We start from the raw sequence: 14,278 nt of genomic DNA, 5'->3' as shown, positions 1-14,278 counted from the left end.
TAACTATTGGTGGGGCCTGGAGAGAAGGCGTCCTTCATGCTCCTTTGGGTGACATATAGGAGTAGATTCCCATTTATCATCTATAAGCATTCCCAGTGACTGCTGGTGAGTGAGAATCAGGGAACAATACCACTAGGAGTTCTACATTCCAAATAAAACTTGCTGGCTTCCCCTGGCTGTTGCCTAAGGCCGATAGGATAGGACAGGCCTGGTCTCAGGGGCTGTTGTTAGCCCAGAGCCCAAATCCCAATGCGAGTCATACAGTCATCAGAACGTATCAAGCACTCTGGAAAGAACACCCTTTAAACAGCATTGAAGTATCTGGACAAGAACATCAATGAATTCTTAATCATTTATTGTAAATCACTCACAGTTTACACATTATCAATGGCAAAATAACACTGTTAAACACCTGCTGGATGAAGAACTTCATTGTGACTATTTCCAATGCCATCATATCTTTTTCTAAAATTTAAAATGTAACTTTTAACTCCTACATCGTTTCTGAAAATATCTATCTTCAAAGTGCTCCAATACTAATACTATAAGCCCTTTCTTTTGCTCTAACATCTAACACAAAGGACACGCTGTCCCATTAATTTCACATGCTCTTTACAAAGCAACTTCACACACAAAATTTTTTAATCTAGAAGCTACATAATGATCACTTTATATTTTGCTACAAAATCAATATACGCTGCATGCAGATGAAACATTAGTAGACACGGAATTCTAGATAACTGTTAGTTCTTAAGATCTGATGGTCTGATGTGGAAAATTAATATGCTTATTTAGCAGAAGTAGCTAAAGTACATGCATCAGTGGCTGGGATCAATTAGAATATAAATTAGGTGTTTAAACATTTAAACGAGAGCTTAATTTGAGCTTAATTTGATGTCTGGCATGTCTGAGTTATACACCCTTAAGATGACAATGGCACACAGAACAAAATCAAACATCTAAACAGGCATGATTTATAAGGTGGGCTGGGCATAGGGCTCAGGACACAAAATGAGCTGGGCAGTGAACAAATCTCTCTTGAAGCAAAGACAGCAGAGCATTAACAAGTGGTAAACATGGCAAAAATATATATACAAGAGCCATTTCCTGTATTCTCATTTTTTTCAGTTTTTGATTCTCTTAAGCAAACAAACCCCCCCACACACACACACACACAATAATTACAAAACAGAAACATTCTTTAGTTATCACATAGACCCTCTTTCTGTCTTCTACCCTGCCTCTCTGCTCCTTCAGATGGTTGTCTAAAAGCAACGCTGGGTTAATTGGTAGAAAATAAAATAAATGCTCTCTGGAACCACACTGAAAGAATATTACTTTCCTTCCTCCTGTCAGGGTTAGCATCATGTTCAAGCACATGACAATGTATATTTGATGTATTTTAGCTACAGCGATTAAATCACATGTCCACATTCTAATGTTAAACTATAGTAATATTGACTTATAAAGTTTAAAAAAATACAAAAAATTAGCCAGGCGTGGTGGCGGGTGCCTGTAGTCCCAGCTACTTGGGAGGCTGAGGCAGGAGAATGGCGTGAACCCGGGAGGTGGAGCTTGCAGTGAGCGGAGATCCAGCCACTGCACTCCAGCCTAGGTAAGAGTGTGAGACTCCGTCTCAAAAAAAAAAAAAAGAAAAAAGTTTTTCGGCAAGGCGCGGTGGCTCACGCCTGTAATCCTAGCACTTTGGGAGGCTGAGGCGGGTGGATTGCCTGAGGTCAGACTGGTCTCCAGTCTGGCCAACATGATGAAACCCCGTCTCTACTAAAAATACAAAAAAATTAGCTGGGCATGGTGGCAGGCTCCTGTAATCTCAGCTACTCCGGAGGCTGAGGCAGGGTAATTGCTTGAACCAGGGAGATGGAGGCTGCAGTGAGCCGAGATTGCACCACTGCATTCCAGCCTGGGTGACAGAGTGCGACTCTGTCTCAAAAAAAAAAAAAAGTTTTTTCATTGATAATTGTATTCCAACATTATTTTGAGACAAACAAAAAAATTCCCAAGCCACATAATTCCATTCCTTCCCCACCCTCTGCCCCTCCCACGATCCAATGTACAAGAGAACTATTGTAACCAAAGCCATGAACCGAGGGTGCAATGGCAGACATGTGGGATGGCCGTTCCAGGTTCAAGCACTGCTGTCTCCAGTCCTGGCCTTCCGGGCCTCGATCATCGGCTTGGTTGCCCGTTTGCGGTCAGTGGCCAGCCCCAGCCAGCACATGAAATCAATGAACCAGGTGGTTGGGTTAAAATTTAAGCCAAATTCACTCGCAGAGTAGTCAAAGGGAAAGGTGTGATGGTAATTATGGAAGCCTTCACCTGGAAGACAAAGCCGGCATTGAAATAATTCAATCACCACCTCTCTGCATAGATTTTTTGCATCACCTATTTTTTCAGGGTTTACCATGTGGAGGACATGGTGTCAGGCTCGGTGAGGAGCAAAAGACTTGGTTACTGCCTCCAAAGGCATTGACTTAGTTAGCCAGACAAACAACATGAACAGAAAAAATAGCAATAAAGTTAGCACATCGCCACAAGATTAACTTTCCTGTGTGAACTGTCGACATGATGCTATGACCTCAGAGCTATCCTTCCTAAGGTAAATGCTAAATGGCTGATAACAGATCATCATTCTGATGTACAATTGTTTTTAAAAAATAGTCTCTGTGGGCTGGAGTGATTTAAAAATCCTTTTTTGGAAGAGCTTAGGAGAGAGAAATGAGAATCATTCAAACAGGTAACTAAATTAAATATCTTTAAGTATCTAGAATGTACTTATATATTATTCTACCCCTTCCAGTGGTCAGTGGGCAGCTTTTACCCTCTCGCTTTTTTTTTCATGAAGCTTTTCTTTATTATTATTATTATTATTATTATTTTATTTATTATACTTTAAGTTCTAGGGTACATGTGCACAACATGCAGGTTTGTTACATGTGTATACATGTGCCATGTTGGTGTGCTGCACCCATTAACTCATCATTTACATTAGGTATATCTCCTAATGCTATCTCTCCCCACTCCCCCCACCCCATGACAGGCCCTGGTGTGTGATGTTCCCTACCCTGTGTCCAAGTGTTCTCATTGTTCAGTTCCCACCTATGAGTGAGAACATGTGGTGTTTGGTTTTCTGTCCTTGTGATAGTTTGCTGAGAATGGTGGTTTCCAGCTTCATCCATGTCACTACAAAGGACACGAACTCATCCTTTTTAATGGGCTGCATAGTATTCCATGGTGTATATGTGCTACATTTTCTTAATCCAGTCTGTCACAGATGGACATTTGGGTTCGTTCCAAGTCTTTGCTATTGTGAATAGTGCCACAATAAACATACGTGTGCATGTGTCTTTATAGCAGCATGATTCATAATCCTTTGGGTATATACCTAGTAATGGGATGGCTGGGTCAAATGGTGTTTCTAGTTCTAGATCCTTGAGGAATCGCCACACTGTCTTCCACAATGGTTGAACTAGTTTACAGTCCCACCAACAGTGTAAAAGTGTTCCTATTTCTCCATATCCTCTCCAGCTCCCATTGTTTCCTGACTTTTTAATGATCGCCATTCTAACTGGTGTGAGACGGTATCTCATTGTGGTTTTGATTTGCATTACTCTCTCACTTCTTTTAAAAGATGTACTCATGAGAGCTCTCATGGCTTCTCTGATTTGATTTTTAAAATTTCTTTTACTTATTTTTTAATTGACAAAATTTGTATATATTTATCATGTACAACATGGGGTTTTGAGATATGTATAAATTTTGGAATAGTTAAATTGAGCCAAGTGACATGTGCATTACCTCACATACTTATGTTTTTGTGGTAAGAACATTTAAAATCTACTCTCTCAGTGATTTTCAATAATACAATACATTGTTATTGACTGTAGTCACTATCGCCATGTTTTACAATAGACCTCTTGAACTTGTTCCTCTGGTCAGACTATAAATGTGTACCCTTTGACCAATCTCTCTCAACAACCCCCCTGCTCCAGTCTCTGGTAACCACCATTCTACTCTACTTCTACGAGTTCAAATTTTTTAGATTCCACGTAGAAGTGAGATTGTGCAGCGTTTGTCTTTCTGTGCTTGGCTTACTTCACTTAGCGTAAGGTCCTCCAGGTTCATTCAAGTTGTTGCAAATAACAGGATTTTCTCTTTTTTTAAGGCTGGATAGTATTCCATGATGCATATGTGATACATTTTCTTTATCCATTCATCTGTTGATGGACACTTAATTTGATTGTACATCTTGGCTACTGTGAATAATCCTGTTTAAACATGGGAGTGTAGATATCTCTTCAACATCCTGATTTCATTTCCTTTGGATATATACCCAGAAGTAGGGCTGTTAGATCATATGGTAGCTCTATTTTTAATTTTTTGAGCAACCTCCATACTGTTTTCCATAATGGCTATATTAATTTACATTCTAACAAACAGTGTGCAAGGGTTCCTTTTTTCACATCCTCACCAACACTTGTTATCTTTTATCCTTCTGATAATAGTCATTCAAATAAGTGTGAGGTAATATCTCATTGTGGCTTTAATTTGCATTTCTCTAATGAATTAGTTCATTTGATTTTCATAAACAGCTTTATTGAGATAAAATTCACTTACTGTATAATTCACCCTCTTGAAGTATACAATTTAATGGCTTTTCATATATTCACAGTTATGCATCCATCACCACAATGAATTTTACAACATTTTCATTACTCTCCAAAAAGACCCACGTGCCTTAACCCAACCGCCTCCTACTCCCGCCCAGTCCTGTTTTCTATCTGTGTAGATTTGCCTATTTTGGACATTTCATATAAATAAAAATCATACAATATGTAGTCCTTTGTGACTAGCTTCTGTCACTTAAAAAACGTTTTCAAGGTTCATTCATGTTGTATCAAGTATCAGCTCTTCATTCGTTTTATTGCCAAACAGTATTTCATTATATGGATGTACAACATCGTGTATATCCATTCGTCAGTGATGGACATTTGAGTTGTTTCCACTTTCAGCTATTATGGATAATGTCGCTATGAACATTCATATACAAGTTTTTGTGTGGACATATGTTTTCATTTCTCTTTGGTATAAATGTAGGAGTGGAGTTGCTGGATCATACAGTAACTATTTTTAACTGTTTGAGAAACTGTCAGACTCTTACTTCTTAAGTGGCTACTAGTCATCATATAGTTCTCCTATTGACCCTGTTTAGAAGATTTTGCTCTATAATGAGTACCTCAAGATGGATCCATGCATGGTCTGCAATTTTCTTTGAAATTTAGGACATCCCTACCCTGCACACCACCTCCCCACCTCATCATTTTTAGTGTTTTTCCTGGATTAAAGAGCAGTATGGAAAAGTTTCTTCACCCTATTTTCAGAAATAGGCACTATGATGTATTCCCCACTCTACTGCACAGTTGGGTATGGCAAGAGCTTTCCAAGGACTCTTGGGAGGCAAACTGGGAGTCCAGTGTTGACATGGATAGACTTATAACCAATGCCCAGCTCCTTAGGGCTCGTGTCATGGCCACACTGCTTGAGTCTCCTGGCCCATCCATCCCTACATGGTGACGGCCCATCTTGTCCCCATTTCTGTCTACTCACAGAATCAACACTGCTCACAGCTCCCTGCATTACAGTCCTTTCAGAAGATGCAGGGCAAGAGGAGGGGAAAGCCATAGAAAGGGTCGGGGCACCGCTCCTCCTGTTTTCCAAGGTACTTTCTCCTTGCTTATGCAGTTATTCCCTGGCTAAATGTAGTGTTCGCTCCACCTTCTATTGCTGCCATCAATGCAAGTTGACAAGAACTTTGGGATCCCTGGGGTCTGAAAAACAGATGGCCCTAATGAAGTGATGCAGCATCTCATCACCGAGTGACACAGAGACCATTTCTACTTAACAGTAGGAACTTTCCTGTGTTTGATCTCTGTGCTCAAGGCTTAGCTTACCAACAAGTCTGAGTTGCTTCTATAAAGGTACAGCTGATATTTCTTAATCACCTGTCATGTGCCAGGCACAGTGCTAAGTGCTTTAACAGGTATTAACTCCTTTTAGCCTGAGGTCTCTGAAGTAACTGCTATGATTATTCCTGCTATGATTAAAACGAGGACATAAATGCACAGAAGGGACAAGTAAGTGCCTAAGAACACATGACTGGCAATAAAAACAACATCACTGGCCGGGCACGGTGGCTCACGGCCTGTAGTCCCAGCACTTTGAGAGGCCAAGGCGGGCAGATTACAAGGTCAGGAGATCGAGACCATCCTGGCTAACACGGTGAAACCCTGTCTCTACTAAAATATACCAAAAAATTAGCTGGGCATGGTGGCGGGCACCTGTAGTCCCAGCTACTCGGGAGGCTGAGGCAGGAGAATGGCGTGAACCCGGGAGGCGGAGCTTGCAGTGAGCTGAGATCATGCCACTGCACTCCAGCCTGGGCAACAGTGCAAGACTCCATTTCAAAAAAAAAAAAAAGTAACATCATGAAGGCTTGTTTCATACAAGCACTGGCAGGAAACTCTGTATCTCTGTATTGACTCATCTAGCCCTCTAATGACCCCAGGAGGAGGTAAGTGCTATTATTACTCCCACTTTACAGATGGGGACACAAAAGGTAGAAGAACGGGTGACTTGCCCAGAGAGTAAGTGGAGGAAACAGGACTCAACCAAAGTCACTGACTCCAGAGGCCTCACTCGTAACTGTTTTATGGTCCCCTGAAATGCCACATCTCATTCCTTCCCATGTCTTTGTTTGAAGGCCTTTTTTCTTAAGCTCTGCCAAATGATTGGACAGCTGAGGCCAGAATGGTCGGGGCAGTTGGAGAGAAGGGTCAACTGCTGCTTCTCCTTTAGAACATTTCCATGGTCATGATGAATAACTAGTAGTTACTGATTACCTGCTACCTGCCAGGCACTGTACTAAGTAGTTTACATACTCCTATGAAGTAAGCATTGCTAGTCCCATTTCACAGATAGGACAACTGTAAATCAGAGAGATCATACGACTTGTCCAAGAGTCAGGATCCTAAAGCCAAAGCTCCTCTGGCGGGCCAAGGAGGGCGGATTACTCGAGGTCAGGAGTTCGAGACCATCCTGGCCAACATGGTGAAACCCCGTCTCTACTAAAAAAAAAAAAAAAAATTAGCCAGGGATAGTGGTGGATGCCTGTAATCCCAGCTCCTCAGGAGGCTGGGGCAGGAGAATTGCTTGAACCCAGGAGGCAGAGGCTGCAGTCAGCCGAGATTGTACCACTGCACTCCAGACTGGGCAACAGAGTGAGATTCCGATTCGGAAAAACATAAAAGCTCAAGTTCACTGAACTCCACTGCATCCACTGGTTCTCTTTACTGATTCCACAAAACTACTGAGAGGCCAAGAAAACCTGGGCCACCATTCTCCCCACTGGCCCTCACCACCCCTACTTACCAATGGCACCCAGAGCGACGAGTGGGTTCTGCCGAGGGCTGATGTGCTTGTCATAGGGCCGGTTTCCATACATGTGGGCAGCGCTGTTGACTAGCCAGGCAACGTTGAGTGAGATGGTATAGCGGAGAATAGAGGCCAAGAAGTAGGAATTCCACAGGCTCTCTCCCCAGATGTACCAGGGCACCAGCGTGGGGACCGCGAAGCACATGAGCACCACGGAGATCTTATAGTACCTACAGGGCAAGACACCGTATCACCGCCAGGACCCGCTGATGGGACAGGGGATGGGCTGGGCAAGTCACAGGGAAAGTCAGAAAAAAGCCCAAGGAGGGAAGTGTGCCAGTCAGCTCCTTCAACGGTTTCTATATACGGAAGCCTGTTGTGTGGGGCTCACAGGACCCATATACCTGCAAGGGCTAAGCAGGTGACCCAAATTTGAGAGTTGGGACAGGTAGAATGCTATAGGAAGTGGTAGGCCCTGTGGCATACCTCAGAAGAATTTCAGTATAATCAACACTGTGCTGGCCAAACCCATGTATCTTAGAGCGACATTTATCCCACAAGCACCAGTTCAAGATAGCACCTAGAGATTTCTTTCTTCAATCAACCTGATATTCAGGTTTTCTCAGATAATTTTGAGAAACATTTATGCTTCTTAAATAATTTTAGGTACATAATTCTGTACTAACTCACCTTGGTAAAAAGGTGGACAATCTTCCACTCCAAAAAAGTTCTCTGTCCATCAGAGATACACATTCCAAACCAGCAAAAAAAACCCAAAAAACAAAAAAACAAACAACAACAAAAACATCAATATAGAAACAGGCGTGTAATCATTAAGAAGTAATCATTAAGAAGAAAAATCACCCATAGTTTGAGTTCTGGACCTATGCATCCAGCAAACATTTACTGAGTACCTGCTATGTGCCAGACCCTGAGTGTTACTGATACATGAGCTAAGTGCTGGCGATACAAAGACAAGTTAGGTGCAGCCCCCACCCCAGGCTTCAGCCAAGTGGAGCCACTGCTCACCGCCCTCTTACCATGCAGGATTGCCTCTATGCAGGGACAGGAGAAGGGCTGGAACATGAAAGTATCTGAAGCTACCTGTTCACAGCGTGTTCCTCCTCGGCCTCCAGCAGCCTAATCAAGCTTCTGGAAGGCCTCTGTTAAGATGCATATGTATCTTATGCATCTTAACAGATGTGCGGCACAGTGTGAGGAGTGCAGGCACAGTGTGAGGGCATGAAATTTGGTAGGTGGAAGACTCTGACTTGAGTCCAGATCTGATTATGTATGTTGAACGTGCCTTTTTTTTTTCTTTCTTCTATTGTATGGTTCTTTTTTAAATTTTTTATTTTAAGTTCCAGGACACATGTGCAGGACGTGCAGGTTTGTTACATAGGGAAACGTGTGCCATGATGGTTTGCTGCACCTATCAACCCATCGCCTATTTATCCTGATGCTTTCCCCTCCCTGCCGCACCGACAGGCCCCAGTGTGTGTTGTTCCCCTTCCTGTGTCCATGTGTTCTCATTGTTCAGCTCCCACTTATAAGTGAGAAACGCGGTGTTTGGTTTTCTGTTCCTGTGTTAATTTGCTGAGGATAATGGCTTCTAGCTCCATCCATGTCCCTGCAAAGGACATGATCTTGTTCCCTTTTATGGCTGCATAGTATTCCATGGTGTTTAGAACATGCCTCTTTTTATTCTTTCACTCTTCTCCTATGCACAATTAGATGCCCTGCCCCCTGCCCTGTCCCGAAAAAAAAAAAAAAAAGAGCAGACCATGAGGCAATGGCCTGTGTCTGGGCAGTTTACTCTGGGAGGTGAGCTCCATTGACAGGCATGGATGGGCAAAGGGGCTCAAGGAAGTGGGGAATGGGGGGAGTGGTGACTGCATGCATTACTGGAGTGGCTACTGCTGGGGCAACTGAACTTGGATTTTGATGGGACATAATATACCTCTGGATTATCCTCTCAGGGAATAAAAGAAGGGACTGTTTTTCCATTGGCTCCAATACCTCCTTGGCATCAAGGGGTGCCACATGGGATATTAGCTCCCTCACACTTCCAGGTTTGCTTGGGTCAGAGCAGCCAAGTGGGCTCTGCAGGCATCTCGGGCAGGAAGTAAGAGAAGCCGCACAGCTCAGCAAGGTGCTGTTACACCCGTGCCAGCAGGTGGCTGAACAAACAGCTGGAGTGAAAAGCTGGGCTGAGAATATGAGCGTCTTGAGACGTACCCAACACAGGTAGAAACTGTAGTACCGCAGGGTTGTTGTGAGGATCAAATACTAATAGCTAAGGCATACTATGTGCTTGCCATATGCTAGGGCAGTCTGAGACCTTTATATGTATTGACTCATTTAATTCTAACAAACATTCTCTGAAGATGGGACTATTACCCCCATTTTACAGATAGGGAAATTGAGCAACAGAAAGGGGTAGCTGGCCTGAAGTCGCAAGACTCATAAGCGGTGGGACAGAAATTCAAATTCAGGCAGTCACTTCAGAGACCACCATGCTATTCTGCCTTGCAATTGAAATAACGTACGTCAATGTGTTTTGCAGACTGCTAGCTGTGCGTCAGCTCCCATCATGGTAAATATTTTTACTGGGCACCATATTAACCCATCAGCACCCATTTTCCAGTCACTGGGATAGAGGATGGCTGCATTTTAGTGGATAGTGGGTGCCTAAGGAAGTCAAATGAGGGGGCTGTGTTTGGAGGGGCAAAGACCAAAGACAACTAAGGGACTCAGGGCCTTAGAGGTGGCTTTCTAGAGTCATGGGCAGAAGGCTCTTAGGGAGTTCTCTCCAGATGATCTGTGAGTAAGGGAGGAAGGCAGCACTGGGCAGAGGGAGGTCACCCACAGTGAGTTTCAGCGGATCCGATGGGGCATTCTGGGCCAGATGATCTTAAGACCTGTATGAAATTGAAAGGTATTATCCTTGCATTATCTGGGCATTGGCCTCAGGGAGCCCCTGGGCGGGCAAATGTTTGGGCGAGGCAGCTGTCTGTGGCCAAGGGCAATTTCCAGAAAGGACCACAGCCAAGACCTGGGAGCATTATCGAAGAGGATGTCTGTGTGGAGTGCACAGGCCCTGCACAGGCCGAGGACCTGGGAGCTCGTGGTGAGCATGTAAGGAGGAAGGGGCTACGGAGGGAACATGGAAGAGCTACCCAGAGACTTGGCTCTGTTACTTCTTGTTTGCACCTCTGAGGAGGAGAGAAAGCAACTGAACAATGGCAACAGAAGCCATCTTACAACTCCAGCAGCTTCCTCTCCTTCCTCCACTCTCTGGATTACAAGCCAGGCCTTTCAAGGGAGCCTCTCCCAGTCCTGCTCTGAGCCATTGTCCCCACCCCCATCTTGCTTCTGAAAGAAGAGGGAGAGAAACACGTGTGGAAAGCTTGCTCTCTGCCAGGCCCTGGGCACTTCTCTCTCTGAATGTCTGCAGCAGGTTTGGAGTAGACACCCTCGGTAATGAAGGCCCCCGGCGGAGGGAGGTGCCATGGCCTCCCAGGGAGAGACCGAGGCCCTGCTCTGGCTCCTGCTGTCTGACCCCAGTCCTGTGGAACCAGCCTCCTCTAGTCTGACCCCAGCCTGTAGCACCCAGCTTCCACTCAGACCCTGCCCCTGCCTCCTCCCTCTGAACTGTTTGAAGAGCCTCCTGCCTGCCTTGGCTCTGCTTCTAGAAGCTCTACCCTGCCAAGCGGGTGGGTCCCTGTGAACAGACAGCAATAGCAATGTGATTTCCCAAGGGTAAGGAGGAAAAAGGCCCGGGCTTCCCCAACCAGAACCCCCGTGGTCCAGGCACATTTCCTCTTCCTCAAAAAAGACCTTCTTAAAAAAAATAATAATCACTGTCCTCATTCCAATGATGCTGCAGAGATCTACTTCTAGGGTTGTTCCCTAATTGTCCTCCCTGTAATCGCCTAGGATCCCTCTTTGTGTGTTCAGTAGAATGGATGAAAGAAGGAATTTTTAGGGGGCACAGTAAGTCTGTGTAGGATAGCCAGTGAGATGGGTCTTGATGCTGAAAACGTTCTAAAAATCCTCCCTGACCATCTCAAGCCGACTTAGCAAATCCTTCCTGAGTAGGGAGTACCCCTTCCTCCTGTGCACTTTCAGCCTCCAGCAGCTGGTCTCCTTCTAATAACAGTCACTGGCCTTTGTGCTTCAGAGGAAGTGCTGAGATGGCTCCCCAGCGTCCTCATCTAATAACACTCAAACCTGAATGGTCTCGCCAAGGGGCCACAGAGCAACTCCACAGCGCCCTCTTGCACCTACTCCTTCCTCATTTTAGATTTCCTTTCTTCATCTGGTGATAGCGAGGAGGGCTGGAGAGGAGTCATTGATGCTGCCCTGTCTTTTTGCTAAATGGGTTTTTTGTTGTTGTTGAAAAGCATCACAGAACATTTAACTACACAATGCCTTCTAGCTGTGTGACCTGGAATGAATTATTTAATCGCACTGAGCCTCAGGTTTCTCTTCTATAAAATGCTGTACTAATAAATGTATTGGGTGCTTACTACATGCCAGGTACTGCCCTAGAACTGAGACAGAAGGTGAACAAGGCCAGGTGTGGTGGCTTATGTCTGTAATTCCAGCTACTGGGGAGGCTGAGGCAGGAGAATTGCTTGAACCCGGGAGGCAGAGGTTGCAGTGAGCCGAGATCATGCCATTGCACTCCAGCCTGGGTGAAGAAGCGAAACTCCATGTCAAAATTTAAAAAAGGTGCATAAAACAGATAATCCCCGGCTTTGTGGAGCAGGGGTATGCTGGCAGAGATCTCTATATCTGGTATATTCTGGCAGGGAACACAGACAATGAACAATATAAATAAGCAAAACTAATGCACATTAGTGGTAAATACCAGGAAGAAAAAAACAAAGCAGAGAAGGATAATATGATACATTAAGGGCAGGCACTGAAATTTTAAATAGTGTGTCTATGGGAGGGCTTGCCGACACTATGGTTTTTGACTAAAGGCTTGAGGAAGTGAGAAGTTAGCCATCTGGCTAATTGGGGGCAGGGTACCCACAAATAGCAAGGCCCTGAAGCCATGCAGACTGGGGCTGCATGAGACTTGGAGCTGGAGCAAATGAACAAGAGGGAGGGTTGTAGGAGATAAAGTAGGAATAATGGGGGATCAAGTTTGGAGGGCCTTGTAGGCAACTGTCACATGATCCAGGTTAAAGAATATGGTGGCCTGAACCTGATAGAGGTGTTAAGAAATGGTCAGAATCTGGGTATATTTCTAAAGTAGAGTGGCAGGACTTGTTAACAGACTCCATGTTGGAGAGAAAGAGTGGAGTCAAGGATGACACCAAGGATGAAGATGCCCTAAGCCTATGTAGGGGAGAATGGAGGAGAATTGGAGTGGCATATGAAGAGCTCTGTCTTGGACACGGTAAGCGGGAGATGCCCAATGTACTTCCAAATGGGGCTGCCAGGTAGGAGATATCAACATATAGGTCTGGAGTCGAGATGTGCCCTAGAGAGAGGTGGGGACGGGAGTTGAAGTTTGCAACTCATCAGCATATTTATGAAGTCGCTCACATACGTTTTCTAATGAGTTCCATAATGGCCCTATGACGTAGTTTTTATAACCTCTTTTGCAGGAACTGTGCAGAGGTCCAGAGAGGTCATGGGCCTTCCCTACAGCCACACCGGATGTATAGAGCATGGGAAGATCTCAAACTCAATTCTTAAACCCTGAATGTCTGCTGCCTCTAGTATAACCTGCTGCTCACTCAGCCAACCAAGAACATGGCACAGGGAGAGGGAAACTTACCCAGTGGTAAACGCAGCTGGAGTGTTGAACATAGACCTTGCCCCATGAGTTGCATATATTTGAGTAAAAATATTGTCCCCTCAAGGTTAGAAGCGGACACTGTGTACACTCTAGATAGACTGAGCTTCTTCCTGTTCTTAAACTGAACCACACGCTGTCCTGTGTCTATGACACGCTTCCCCAGCCCTGGCTGACTTGCCTCTTCCAAGTATCAGTCTGAACATCACTTCCTCTCAGGGGTTTTCCTCAGTCCCCCTGGACCAGGCGAGGTGCACTGCACAGCGTTCCTGTAGCATGTTGTCCTTCTCATCTCTCAGTATTCACACATGCTGGATTAACGGGCAGCCTAACCTGCTAGATCAGGGCTCGCAGCCCTGACTGCACATTAGAATCAACTGGGAACATTTAAAAGTGACTGATGCTGAGTACTCACTGCAGACCAAGTGAATCAGAATCTCTGCTCTAGGCATTTCTATTTTTAAAGCCACCCTGTTGCAAACATTGATGGTAGCTTCGCTTTATTCTTCCTCATCCCATCCTTTCTTTCTTGCTGGAATGTCTGGATTTTCTTCAGGTATCTTACTGTCCTCCTTTAGGGGAATGTAGACCCTATCCAGGTCCCTGGTCCTGATTGGTTTAAGGCAATTTTGGTAATCTCCTTCACTTTGCAAATAATTAATTTAGGAGTGGGCATGTGACACAATAGAGGCCAATAAGACTCGAGAGAAAGGATGACCGTACCTTTAAAAAAGGGAAGTAAATGTTAGCAAGGATGTAGAAATACTGGACTCCTCATGCACTGATAGAGGCATGTGAAGTGACGCAGCCACTGCAGGAAATGGTTTGATTGTTTCTCCAAAGGTTAAATATCAAGTTATCATATGACACAGGATTTTCACTCCCAGGTATGTATTCAAAAGAATAAAAAGCAGGGACATGAACAGGTATCTGTATGCGCATGTTGGTAGCTACGTTATTCAGTGTATGAGTAGACAGACAACGTTGTACATATATACAATAGAACACTAGTCA

General features: G+C 44.5%; 1 protein-coding gene across 1 annotated transcript in view; it reads right to left on the bottom strand.

The window, feature by feature from the left end:
- Positions 1-338: 338 nt before the first annotated feature.
- SCD5 (stearoyl-CoA desaturase 5) overlaps positions 339-14,278 on the bottom strand; it is a 175,290-nt gene continuing 161,350 nt past the window's right edge. The window contains exons 4-5 of the mRNA XM_023222575.2: positions 7,447-7,679; positions 339-2,337 (exon numbers count right to left, since the gene is read on the bottom strand). Coding sequence (XP_023078343.1) covers positions 2,147-2,337; positions 7,447-7,679 — 424 coding nt within the window. The 3' untranslated portion in view covers positions 339-2,146. The remainder of the gene's footprint in view (positions 2,338-7,446; positions 7,680-14,278) is intronic.

This window comes from Piliocolobus tephrosceles, chromosome 3, assembly GCF_002776525.5.
Source record: "Piliocolobus tephrosceles isolate RC106 chromosome 3, ASM277652v3, whole genome shotgun sequence".
Classification (NCBI taxonomy): Eukaryota; Metazoa; Chordata; class Mammalia; order Primates; family Cercopithecidae; genus Piliocolobus; species Piliocolobus tephrosceles.
This window is presented reverse-complemented; position numbering and strand designations above follow the sequence as displayed.